The sequence below is a fragment of the Hyperolius riggenbachi genome, chromosome 2 (genome assembly GCF_040937935.1).
Source record: "Hyperolius riggenbachi isolate aHypRig1 chromosome 2, aHypRig1.pri, whole genome shotgun sequence".
NCBI lineage: Eukaryota > Metazoa > Chordata > Amphibia > Anura > Hyperoliidae > Hyperolius > Hyperolius riggenbachi.
In genome coordinates this window covers 140,787,033-140,799,434 of record NC_090647.1, presented here as the reverse complement: position 1 = coordinate 140,799,434, position 12,402 = coordinate 140,787,033, and the positions used below count along the sequence as shown (strand labels likewise).

General features: G+C 45.9%; 1 protein-coding gene across 1 annotated transcript in view; it reads right to left on the bottom strand.

The window, feature by feature from the left end:
* PRIM1 (DNA primase subunit 1) overlaps positions 1–12,402 on the bottom strand; it is a 48,483-nt gene that overhangs the window by 23,043 nt on the left and 13,038 nt on the right. Inside the window, exons 5-6 of the mRNA XM_068265167.1 lie at positions 10,030–10,166; positions 5,606–5,664 (exon numbers count right to left, since the gene is read on the bottom strand). Of these exons, the coding sequence (XP_068121268.1) occupies positions 5,606–5,664; positions 10,030–10,166 (196 nt within the window). The remainder of the gene's footprint in view (positions 1–5,605; positions 5,665–10,029; positions 10,167–12,402) is intronic.

Genomic DNA, 12,402 nt, shown 5'->3' with positions numbered 1-12,402 from the left:
CTGACACAGGAGACCAGGGTTCAAATCTTGGCTCTGCCTGTTCAGTAAGCCAGCACCTATTCAGTAGGAGACCTTAGGTAAGTCTCCCTAACACTGCTACTGCCTATAGAGCGCGTCCTAGTGGCTGCAGCTCTGGTGCTTTGAGTCCACCAGGAGAAAAGCGCGATATAAGTATTTGTCTTTTTTTGTCTTTATGGTGGGTGTCAGAAGTAGCAGAGTGGTGTTGTGCCCAATTTACCAGATTTGTGTGAAAGTGACATTACTACGTACTTTGTAAAGTACTGCCGAGGATGTTAGTGCTATATAAATACAGTACATAATATGGAAGGACAGACTAGGACTAGAGTAGAAAGTAGAATGAGGCCTTCTCTGAGGTCAGTCAGTGACATTTCTATACATGATTTAAACCAGTGTTCCCCAACCCTGTCCTCAAGGCCCACCAACAGTACTTGTTTTGTGGAAATCCACAGAGAGATAGTTAAACTATTTTGGTTCCTGGACGTAGAAACATACGTCCAGGAACGATGCGCACCACCGCGCGCTCTCGCGGCCGATCGTGCACGCGCGCTCCCGGCCCGCGGTTCGTTAGCCAGGCAATCAGTGAGTCGGGCTATGGTGCCCGATCACTGATTGCTCTCCCCCTCTGAAAAAGCGACAGCTTCTCTCGAAAGCTGCGCCTTTTCTGGCTTGTTACCTCCCCCATGCGTCGCTCTAAGCGTGTGTTACGCTTAGAGTGCCGTCATGTAAACAAACTCATGGCCGCCATCTTGTGGACAAAAAGTAATACTACGACTAAAAGTAAAAAAAAAAATGAAAATTAACACACATTTACATTATAAACCTATTGTTTACCTCCCACCCTCCCAAAACTACCCAAATAAAATGTTTACTATAAAAAAATAAAAAAAAAAAAAAAATATTACAATTAAAAAAAAAAAAAAAAAAGTAAATATTTACCTAAGGGTCTAAACTTTTTAAATATCAATGTAAAGATGAAATATTTCTATATTTTTTTAATTTTAAACTTGTAAATAGTGAGATGCAAAATGGAAAAAATGCACCTTTATTTCCAAATAAAATATTGTCGCCATACATTGTGATAGGGACATAATTTTAACGGTGTAAAAACCGGGACATATGGGCAAATACAATACGTGAGTTTTAATTATGGAGGCATGTATTATTTTAAAACTATAATGGCTGAAAACTGAGAAATAATAAATTTTTTCCGTTTTTTTCTTATTCTTCCTGTTAAAATGCATTTACAATAAAGTGGCTCTTAGCAAAATGTACTCCCCAAAGAAAGCCTAATTGGTGGCGGTAAAAACAAGATATAGATCAGTTCATTGTGATAAGTAGTGATAAAGTTATAGGCTAATGAATGGGAGGTGAACATTTCTCAAGTGAAAACGACGGAACGCGAATGGGTTAATCAGCTCTGCTGAGACACCTCACCTGTGCATGTTTGTGGTTTTCTGCAAAACGTGTACTGTTGGTGGGCCTTGAGGATAGGGTTGGGGAACTCTGATTTAAAGAACAACTGAAGTGAGAGGGATATGGAGGCTGCCATATTGATTTCATTTTAAGCAATACTAATTGCCTGGCAGTCCTGCTGATCCTTTGTCTTTAATATATTTAGCCATAGACTCTGAACAAGCATGCAGCAGATCAGGTGTTTCTGACATGGTCAGATCTGACAAGATTAGCTGCATGCTGGTTTCTGGTGTCATTCAGACACTACTGCAGTCAAAAAGATCAGCAGGGCTGCCAGGCAACTGGTATTGTTTAAAAAGAAAAAAATATGGCAGCCTCCATATCCCTCTCACTACAGTCGTCCTTTAAAGTTCTGCAGAAGACATTACACACTATGTGATTATTAAAGAAAACCTGAACTGAAAATTAAAAGTCAAAATAAGCATACACAAGTCATACTTCGCTTCCATGTAGTCTACTCCTCAGTGTCTTTCTCCTGTCCCGCGTCCTGTTTGTTCACTGTGATCAAGGGAATTTTCCGTCCTCCATTTTGAAAATGGCCATTACCCATAACAGCTTTCTGGTCAGCACACAGTTAAACTGTAACATCGCCCACTTGAGCCATAGGGAAACATGGACATTACCTGCTACATCAGTTTTCCTCTCAGCTATAACTGACAGCAACTGATATTGTACTGACAGCAACTGATATATTTCAGATCTGACAAAATATTGTCAGAACTGGAAGGGATTATTGGCAGAAGAAAATGGTGAGCTTCTGAGAGGAACTGATGGCAAAGTAACTATGTAATGTTCATTTGAAGTTACCTCATGTGTTTTTTTTAAATATTTTTACTCAGTACAGGTTCTCTTTAAGTAAATACTAAGTGGGTATAGTAAGAAGGCAATGTAAGTGGGCAGTAGACAGCCATGTAATGTGTGAAAGTGTATACAGGTTTACAGCAATGTGCCAGGAAAGGACTGAACCCTGAAGCAGAGACCAGGTAAACACCCAGCGTGCTCTTTCATATGGCAAATTCTGCACTGGGATAGCGCTGGAGATTTACATGAATTGGATGGGCATAGAGATGGAGGAAAGGACACAAAGCAAAAGGGGGGGGGGGGGGGGGGGCGCACAACACTGGGGATTGATGGAGCAAGGGGATACCTATAGGCAGTGGCGGATCTAGAGGGGTGCAGGCATGGCTAGTGCTATGGGCGCCACTGCCCCATGGGCGCCATGCCTGCCCCCATGCCTTTGCTCCCTCACTGTCTGCCTCCCCTCCTGGGTTGCGCCCCCCAACCCAGCCGCCGCTGCCCTCACACCACCGCTCCCTGTTTCCCCTCCGCTGCGTCTCCACTAGCGTCCCCGCCGGCGTCATAGTAACAGACCACCTACTGAGATCAGTGGACAGAGAGAGCGCTCAAGCTACCCGTCGCCTGCTGTACTCCAATGCGGAAGTGACATAACTTCCTTCATTTGGAGTACAACGGGCGGCGGGTAACGTGCGCCTGCTCTGTCCACTGATCTCAGTAGGTGGTCTGTTACTACGACTAAGGCGGGGACGCTAGTGGAGACGCAGCGCAGGGGACGCGGCTATGGCAGCAGTGGGGAAGTGGCACGCACAGAGCTACAGGTTCAGAAGGCAGCCTGCACCCAGCCACAATTCACCCTGCCCTAGCTTTCACCCTCCACCCAGCCACCAAGCCACTATTCACCCTGCACCCAGCCGCCACCATTCACCCTGCACCCAGCCGCCACCATTCACCCTGCACCCAGCCACCATTCATCCTTCACTCTGCACCAGCCACCCCCATTCACCCTGCACCCAGCCACCATTCACCCTGCCCCAGCCTTCACCCTGCACCAGCCACCCTTCACCCTGCACCCAGGCACCCTTCACCCTGCACCCAGCCACCCTTCACCCTGCACCCAGCCACCCTTCACCCTGCACCCAGCCACCCTGCACCCAGCCACCCTTCACCCAGCCACCCTTCACCCAGCCACCCTTCACCCAGCCACCCTTCACCCTGCACCCAGCCACCCTGCACCCAGCCACCATTCACCCTGCACCCAGCCACCATTCACCCTGCACCCAGCCACCATTCACCCTGCCCCAGCCATCCTGCTCTGCACCCAGCCACCATTCACCCTGCCCCAGCCTTCCTGACCTGCACCCAGCCACCCTTCATCTAGCCACCCACCCTGCACTCTAACCGAGCCACCCTTCAACCTGCCCAAGCCACCCTGAATGCAGACTCACTCTGCAGCCGGTCCCAGTCACCCTGACCCAGCCACCCTGCACCCACACTCACCCTACAGCCAGTCCCAATTACCCTGCATTCTGACTCAGCCACCCTTCACCCAGCTACCCTGGCCTGCCCCCAGACCCACCCTGCAGCCGGACCCAGCCACCCTGCACCCAGACCCACCCTGCAGCCGGACCCAGCCACCCTGTCCCAGCGACCCAGACCCAGTCACCCTGCACCCTGATCCAGCCACCCTGCACCCAGACCCACCCTGCAGTTAGACCCAGCCACCCTGCCCCAGTCACCCTTCATCTAGCCACCCTTCAAGGGAAAAAGGAGTGGTGGGGGGCACACTGAGTGTTTGCCATAGGCGCCATATTACCCAGATACGCCTCTGCCTATAGGGATGTGTGGAGCAATAGTAAAGATTGTACTGACTGCCGGTGACAGTACAGAGTACATGTAGAGTAGAAGGGCCTGTAGACAAAAGGGAAAAAAGCTTAAGTAGACTTAGTAGAATGACTGTATAGATAAGGAGCCCAGGCCTACGAAAGTGGAGAAAGCCTCTTTACAGGGGGTGGCATAACGGCTATCAATCATAAAGCATTTCCGCATGTGGAAATGCTTAAAACAGCTGACTTTACCGACCACTTAGCAAAGTCAGCATTCATAAAGCCTCTTTCCGCATGGAAAAATGACACTACCGAGCAGAGTGATAAATCACTGCCTTGTGTGGTGATTATCGGTACAAATGTAGCAAAATGTTCATTCATAAAGATCACCGCAAGCGGTGTGAGGTCGGGAAGTACCGCTCCCTCTGATGTGGCGATACCAATGTAAGTGAATGGAGACACACAGACCTTCCAGGCAGCTGCAGCAGAGCGGAACACGGAGAAATGTATCAACTCGGCAGCTTCCGTGTCTCCGCAAGCCTACCGCCTGCCTACCGCCAGCTTAGCTCGGGGAATCTCCGCACTGCTTCCGCACATGGATACTTTTTTATGAATGCCCACCCAGAAGTCTAAAAATCCGCCAGCGGTGTTTTCCCGCACTGATTCTCTTTACAGACAGACAGTCTGTTCATGCATGATAGCCAAAGTATGGAAAGATGGGGCTGAAGACCAAAACCTGGAGCCACCAAGCATTGCAGCATTTGCAGCTTACAGGAACTTCATTTTAACCCTTAGACTGGCAGTATATTAAAAAATCTACATGCCACCAGCTATGTTTGAATTTGTTTATTAAATGTATCGCCCAAATCTACATATACCAAAGTCCATATTAATGTCAGTGGGGACTATCAGTGAAATGCTAATACATTTGAATTGATTGAGAAAGATGCCAATTATTATGATACAGAATTATGCGCCAATTATGAAAATCTAAAATGTAAGTAAAGTAATCAGCTCTTGCAGGGAAAGCATTTGATTGGTCCATTTCCAAGCTGCAAAGATTTGCAGTAACATCGGCATAATTCTACATCAACTTAGATTTATTTGCATATTTCAAGTAAAAAGTTGGTACCGACTTAAAAACAAAAGCACCAATTAACATCTGCAGGAGGCGGAAGTAGTTTTGTACTAAAATGCCTTTAGAAATCTGCGGCATATGGATGCAGAAACACTGATAAGATGCCCGCGGCAGTCTAGGGGTTAATAAACTACGTACTTTATGCCAAGTAATCATTGTAGAAATTACAAAAGCGGATATAAATACACTGAAAAGAATAACATATATATGAAGGGGATATACACAACCAGTTATCTGATGTGGGGAGCCAACAAGCAGCTGTAAAACATTACATAGACATCTTATAAAAGATGGTATCTTACAGTAGGATAAAAAAAAAAAAAAAAAAAAAAAAAAAAAAAGCTACACATACGATATAAGAGGATGAATGGGATCCGAGAGTTGAATTTTCTTTATGGTTTCTTCACCTCCCTAAAAGGTAAAAAGTAATTATTAGTAAATAAGTAATAAAGTACATGAGGCGTGAAACACTTGATTTTGCATTGCAGTTCAGCAGAATGAATACTTTTGCTTTTAGCAGGGAACCTGAAAACCCTGCAGTTAAAGCGGACCCAAACCAAACATTTTTTTTTTTATTAAAAATATTTAGTTGCACCACTCTGACACATACAAAGATAAATAAACACTCCTTCAAGCCTATGAGCATTTCAGTGCATGCTTTTCACCCTTCTCTTTTCATAACTAGGGTTATACTGGGGGCAGCCATTAGCAATTCCTCCATTGCCGGACACCATCTACTCCACTAGTTTGCCGGATTTTTTCCTGGCAATTTGAAAGGAAGGGAGGGGTTCCTCCAATAAATGTAAAATATTTTATATTTGTCATCATGCAGCTGAAAAAAAGGCTGCTATTTATTATTATAATTTAGAAAATAGAAAAAAAAAAAGTGCATCCAAGTTTAATCTCTGTAGCCTCTCTGCACCGCAATCCAGAGGAAAGAAATGCCACGAGGACAGAAACCATCTCAGTCTGTATCAAATAGGGATGAGCATTACTAATGAATCGGAAAGGAATTCGAATTTCAAGCACAGCAGACCATTATGGTGCCCTCCGTGGTGCGTTCCAGCCCTTCAGGTACTTCCTCCTTCCTGTTTACCAACAAACCAGCATACATTGACAAAATAGCATACATTTAAAGTGATATTCTCCTTTTTAGTAGAATCAGTGTCCCCTTGCCTGCTCGCTGGGCTGTGGGCTCGGTCCTCGCTTCGTTCGGACTTTTTATTCTAACTCTATGCCCACCAGTGATGCTCTCCGCAGGCTGTGCCGAGTAATCACAAGAGATTACTCGTGATTAAAATGAAGTTTACTTGGCGCAGGTGTGCAGCAGGGATACAAGGGGTTATTTACCCATAATTCCACGCCCCCCCCCTGCATTCCAAAGAGCTTGCACGCATCCTATTGGTCACGTTGCAAGCCTCACACCTACGTGTCATGATATTGCAGCTAGTTATGATGTTGGGATAATATGCAGAACACAGAAGCCATATTTTCCCATTCTGCTGCCGGTATCATATGTGTATGTCTGCTAGCCAGTCTGGCTTTGAAGATATTGGCAGCTAGCTTCATGGAAATTGTGTGTGTGTGTGTGTGTGTGTGTGTGTGTGTGTGTGTGTGTGTGTGTGTGTGTGTGTGTGTGTGTGTGTGTGTGTGTGTGTGTGTGTGTGTGTGTGTGTGTGTGTGTGTGTGTGTGTGTGTGTGTGTGTGTGTGTGTGTGTGTGTGTGTGTGTGTGTGTGTGTGTGTGTGTGTGTGTGTGTGTGTGTGTGTGTGTGTGTGTGTGTGTGTGTGTGTGTGTGTGTGTGTCTCAATAGACCTACATTTGCATTACATTCCTCTGGAAGCAGGGAGCTTGGACATTAGCATACAGTTCCTCTGGACAGCAAGGAACAGGTAATTAGGAAACACTTAAGAGCAGGGAATGCTAAATGGATTTGCTAGCCTCTGGCAAGGAGATGGCTAATTAGTCAATAGCCAGTCAGATCCTTACCTTTGATCTGCTAGGATGCTGTCACCAATGTGTTTGTCACCTATAACCTGGAGTAGGGAAGTCTTGACGGGTGTGCTATAACAGTGTTCCCCAACCCTGTCCTCAAGGCCCACCAACAGTGCATGTTTTGTAGAAATCCACAGAGGTTGTTAATCAGCTCTGCTGAGACACTAATTACCTCACCTGTGAATGTTTGTGGTTTCCTGCAAAACATGCACTGTTGGTGGGCCTTGAGGACAGGGTTGGGGAACTCTGTGCTATAATACACTTACATGTGGAGGTTAGATCTCTGGGAATTAAATTATGTCTGGAAATTTAATTAAAACTAGCTCCCCCCTTCCAAACGGGCTTGCAGCCTCAAGGCAAATCTCCCAGCATAAAAAGCAGGGGCAGATACCTAAAATCAGTCCGCTCCTGACGGTAGCTGAAGCTAGGTGGACTCCTGGTTCAACCAGAACTGTGTCCGTCCACAAAACCAAGTCCAAGGTTCTTCTAGCTTGATTCCTGTTTATTTTGGTAAGCAAATAGCAAATAGCCTTGTGTGTATCTTTGTACTTGTATCCTTGTAGCTTTTATTTTGTAACTTTTTACTTTGTTTTTGTAAATCTTTTGTATATATTATTTTCTGCATTGTTCCACTTTTTACTAGAATAGTAAATCGTTATTTAATAAGTTTGGCTTCTGCTGCACTAAACTAACACTCATAGCCTAGAAGAGACTGAAGTGTAACTGTGTATAAGTCCATGCCTGTATTATTGAGCAACACTACCGTACAAGATTGTAATTGCATGGTGTGTATGGGGCACTTCTGTGCTCGACAGCAGAGTGGGAAGTCTCTGAGTGGCTAACAGTATCGTTCAGAACGACTGTTAGTGGTTTTGCTTCACTACAGTGTAAGATTGCAATTGTGCGTGTGTGTGGGGCGTTTGTCATACGTTGGCCTAAAGCGCGCAGCTGACCCAATGTACGAAAACGCCAGTGCGAGTAACTCGACAGCAGAGTGGAAGTGTCTAGCGGCAGCTAGTGGTGGCAGTGAGAAGTGTTCTGAGGGGTCACAGCCTTGTTTTAGCTTGACTAAGGCTGCTTCCCCTCTCGATCTGGTCAAACCCGCAGTCGGGAACCGTATACGCAGGCGTGCAGCGGGGCCGGTTCCTGAGACTACGCACTTCCTCCTTCCAGCTTAAAGGAGAAAGTGCGCAGGTGTGAGGCTTGCAACGTGACCAATAGGACGCGCGCAAGCTCTTTGCAACGCAGGGTGGATAGCAGAATTAGGAATAAATAACCCCTTGTATCACCGCCGCACACCTGTGCCAATTAACCTTCATTTGAATTACGAGTAATCACTCGTGATACACGTAATGGCCTCAGGTGAGCATTACTGATGTCCACTTGGATAGTGGTCATTGCACACCAGGACCCAGGCTGCTAACTCGGATTGCAAGGTTAGTGCTGCTGATTGGTATTATGGGGTTAATTTATGACCAGTATGACTTTCCACATGCTCAGTAGCATTTGGATGCCGTATTGATGGATATGCTGAAATGTTTGAACACCGGCTGTAAAAGAAGAAGTATTGAGAGCTGGAAAGCACAATGGAGAGCAGCGCATGGAGGCGGCACCAAGGGTGAGCCATTTCACAAAGGGAACTCAGTCTGAAACATTATGCCTTGTCTGTATTACTGTATATGGCTATTCTGCAATAAAGAAGTGAAACTGACTTGCATCGGTGTGAGTGGCCTATTTGGATATACCAAGCTAAATGAGCCCAAGCACAGTAATTGTGTCTAACAAGCACTAAAAGCCAATACCAGCCAAAACCTGTTTTATATTCTTGATTAGACCCTTTTTCAGGTTGTAAGTAATATAAATACCCATTTGCTTGAAGTTTCTGAAATTTCTATCCTAATAGGAAGTGAGCTAAACTGAGATACGGAAAAATAAATGGAAGGTTTTGGAATGGCCAAGACAAAGCTAGGATCAATATGGACTGTGCATGAAACACTGTACAGCTGAAAATAACATCTGCACGGAGGAGCACAGATAAAGGGACCATAGCAGGCATAGCAACCAATGGTGTACTTCCTTTCCACAGAAGAAGGCATAGCTTAAATATCTGTTGCACATATGACTGCACAGTCAGTTTTTTTCCAGTTTATTCAGCTACATCATTCTTTTGTTAATATACCATATTTGCCGCCGTGTAAGACGCACCTAGGTGTAGAGGGCAAAAATCAAGGGAAAAAAAAGAAAAAGTCCCCCAGTGCCCCTTCTGTCCCCATGTGTGTTTGCTCCCCCTGCGGGGAGCCATGCAGGACAGAAGAGGTCGGTGGGCCCCGTGGGATTAGGTGAGAGACGCCCTCACTACATTGGTAATTATAAGGGGGTAGCAGGACACATTTGGGAGGGGGGGGGGCGGGAATTGGGAGTATGTTTGGACATCTTACATGGCAACAAGTACAGTAATTTGTGAAGGATAACATTAAGATTTCCCTTTGTAAGGAAAAAAATTACTTTAGATGAAGTGTATGCACTTTGTCACATGACTGTGTGTGAAAGCCCATTTCCTACTCCTACACCCACTAATATCCACCGTCAGCAAAGGACTAAAATATGCAATTTAATTAGAGCATTTTTTCACAACTAGGCTCTAGTAATAAGTTACCTAATCAGTAATAAGAAAAAGGCTATAGATATAAACTGAGAAGGAATGAATGACATCCAGTATGCCTCTTCCACTAGCAAGCATGCTCAAATTATTCTGATCATCACAGAAAAACATATACTTTACCTTCACCACACTCAAATATTCTGCAACTGCCGTTCTTTCCGCCTGGGAGAGCTTCCTGGCAGCATCGTCGCACACCCAGCAATGGACCCCTCTTCTGCCTGAATACACCCATAACCGGTGCTTGAACCCAAAGTCCTCTAAAAGAAGAAAATGCTGTTAGTTTGAATTCAAAAGTGTTTTTTCAAGTTTTCATTTATACTGTAACCAAGTTGGAGGCTTGAACATACTGAAACAGTTCCATCGCACAGAATACATTAAGGCATCACACGCAGGATAATTAATATATATATTATATATTCAAGGAGTAAATGTCACCGTTTCTTCAATTAACCGATTTCCATGTTTAATCAATTTTGTGAACATTTGTTTGCCAGAAAACCAAATTACATGTTAGTAATGTACTTTTCATGTAGTAATCAAATAACACACTTAAAAAGAGACTTAAAGGGAAGGTCTGAGGTGATTGGAAAACAAAAATCTACTAACCTGGGGTTTCCTCCAGCCCCTGGCAGCTGTCCTGTGCCCTCGCCGTAGCTCAGTCCCCATTGGTGCAAATGCTGACCTTGCCAGGTCGGCATCTACTGCGCTTCAGCGTGCAGCTCACGGAGTCGCACTGACGTCATCCGAACTGTACGCCTGCGCAGTACAGTCCGGATGACCTCAGCGTGACTCCGAGAGCCGCTCGCGCCGAAGGCATCTTGCGCCAGAGGGGCCCCCAGGCACACAGGCAGGAAGTGGAGCTGCAACGAGGGCAGAGGATGGCTGCCAGGGGCTGGGGGAAACCCCAGGTAAGTGGATTTTTGTTTTTTTAATGACCTCGGAACGTCCCTTTAAGTGTTAAAAAAAATGATTTTAACTTACCTGGGCCTTCTTGCAGCCCCCTGGAGGCGTACATGTGAATTTGGCGCTGGTACACTTGGGCGCAGGATCCAGCTGTTATATGGCTGGTCCTGCTTCTGCACAAGTCCGGGGCGTTTTAATTACTATTCCGCCTCCAGGCCGCCATGGATAGTGGGGGAATGAAATAATTCGGCTTCCAGCGATTGCTGGAGGCCGAATTATTGTGTTTTTTAAGCAACTTCGGCTCCGTCTTCTGACGGAGCCGACCCTTCTCACTGAGCGCCGCTATAGACTGATTCCCATTACAGTCTATGGCGGCGCTGGCTGCGCCCAAAGGTAGCAGCGCTGAAAAGCACTGCTCCGCCCTGGAGTGATCCTGTTCCCAAGCCGTCCTGAGCCCCTCCAGCCAGCAGTGGTGACTCTTGCACAGTTAGGCGGTCGTCGCCACTTGGCAAATAATGCGCATGTGCGGCCCTGAGCAGCGTGCTTCCGCAGGGTAGAGATTTCTGCGTACTGGGCATTGACAGTACACTCCCAGCATACAGAGCACTGTGAGGAGGCGCAGGACCGACCAGCTTTGCAGGAGAAGCATTTGCTTCTTGTGTTTGACATTCAATTGAGGAGCAATTATGGAGAATTCCCCTGGTGGCGTGAGCACTGGGATCCACCTGCGCTGCCTCCTTGGTGCTGCATGCAGGGTGGGGGCCCCAGATGGTGGTAGAGCCAATGTTTGTGATTTTAATCCTTATTTTTGCAGCTCCTAATGTGCAGGTCAGAGGTAGGGAGGGGGGTGTGAGAGATCAAGCACATGCTGTGCCCCTGCTGGTCACACAATATACGATTGTGTGCGACCTCTCTCTCTCTCCTGTCTATGGCTGGATTATTTCAGCTCTTGATAGATTTATTACTGCAGACAGTTGCACCTTTCTATTGGCTGACAGGCTGTCTGCGGACCAATTTAAATGGCAAAAAGCTGTGTGGGGGTGAAATCTCTTTCAATAAAGAAGCCCCATAACGTCCTCCAAGGCAATGGAGAACTTAAAATGATCTGTGAAAACCTGGTCTGGATGATTAACAACGCCTCTATTAGGCAGGGCTGTGGAGTCGGTCCAAAAATCCACCGACTCCGACTCCTCAGTTTAGGATTCCACCGACTCCGACTCCTCTAATTTGCATATTACAATTTTGTTGATTAAAAGTATGTAACATGAAATTCGTCTCTTAACTGCCAACGCTTAGGAATTTTACAAGACAACTGAAGTGAGAAGGATATGTAGACTACTATATTTATTCCCTTTAGACTAAAACTAGTCCTTGGTAAGAGTACTTGTAAAAGGTACAAACCGGAACAAAGAACATCTATCAGGCCCTAGGCAATGTAAGTGTGGGTACATGTAAGAATGATGTGCAGGTACTCTGCAGGGGAATGAGGAGATTGTAAACAGACAACACCTCTGTGTTCAATGTGCACAGCATTCTCAGTGGATTCCCTGCAGCTCTGTGGGGAGTGCATATGTAGAGTATAGTACTACT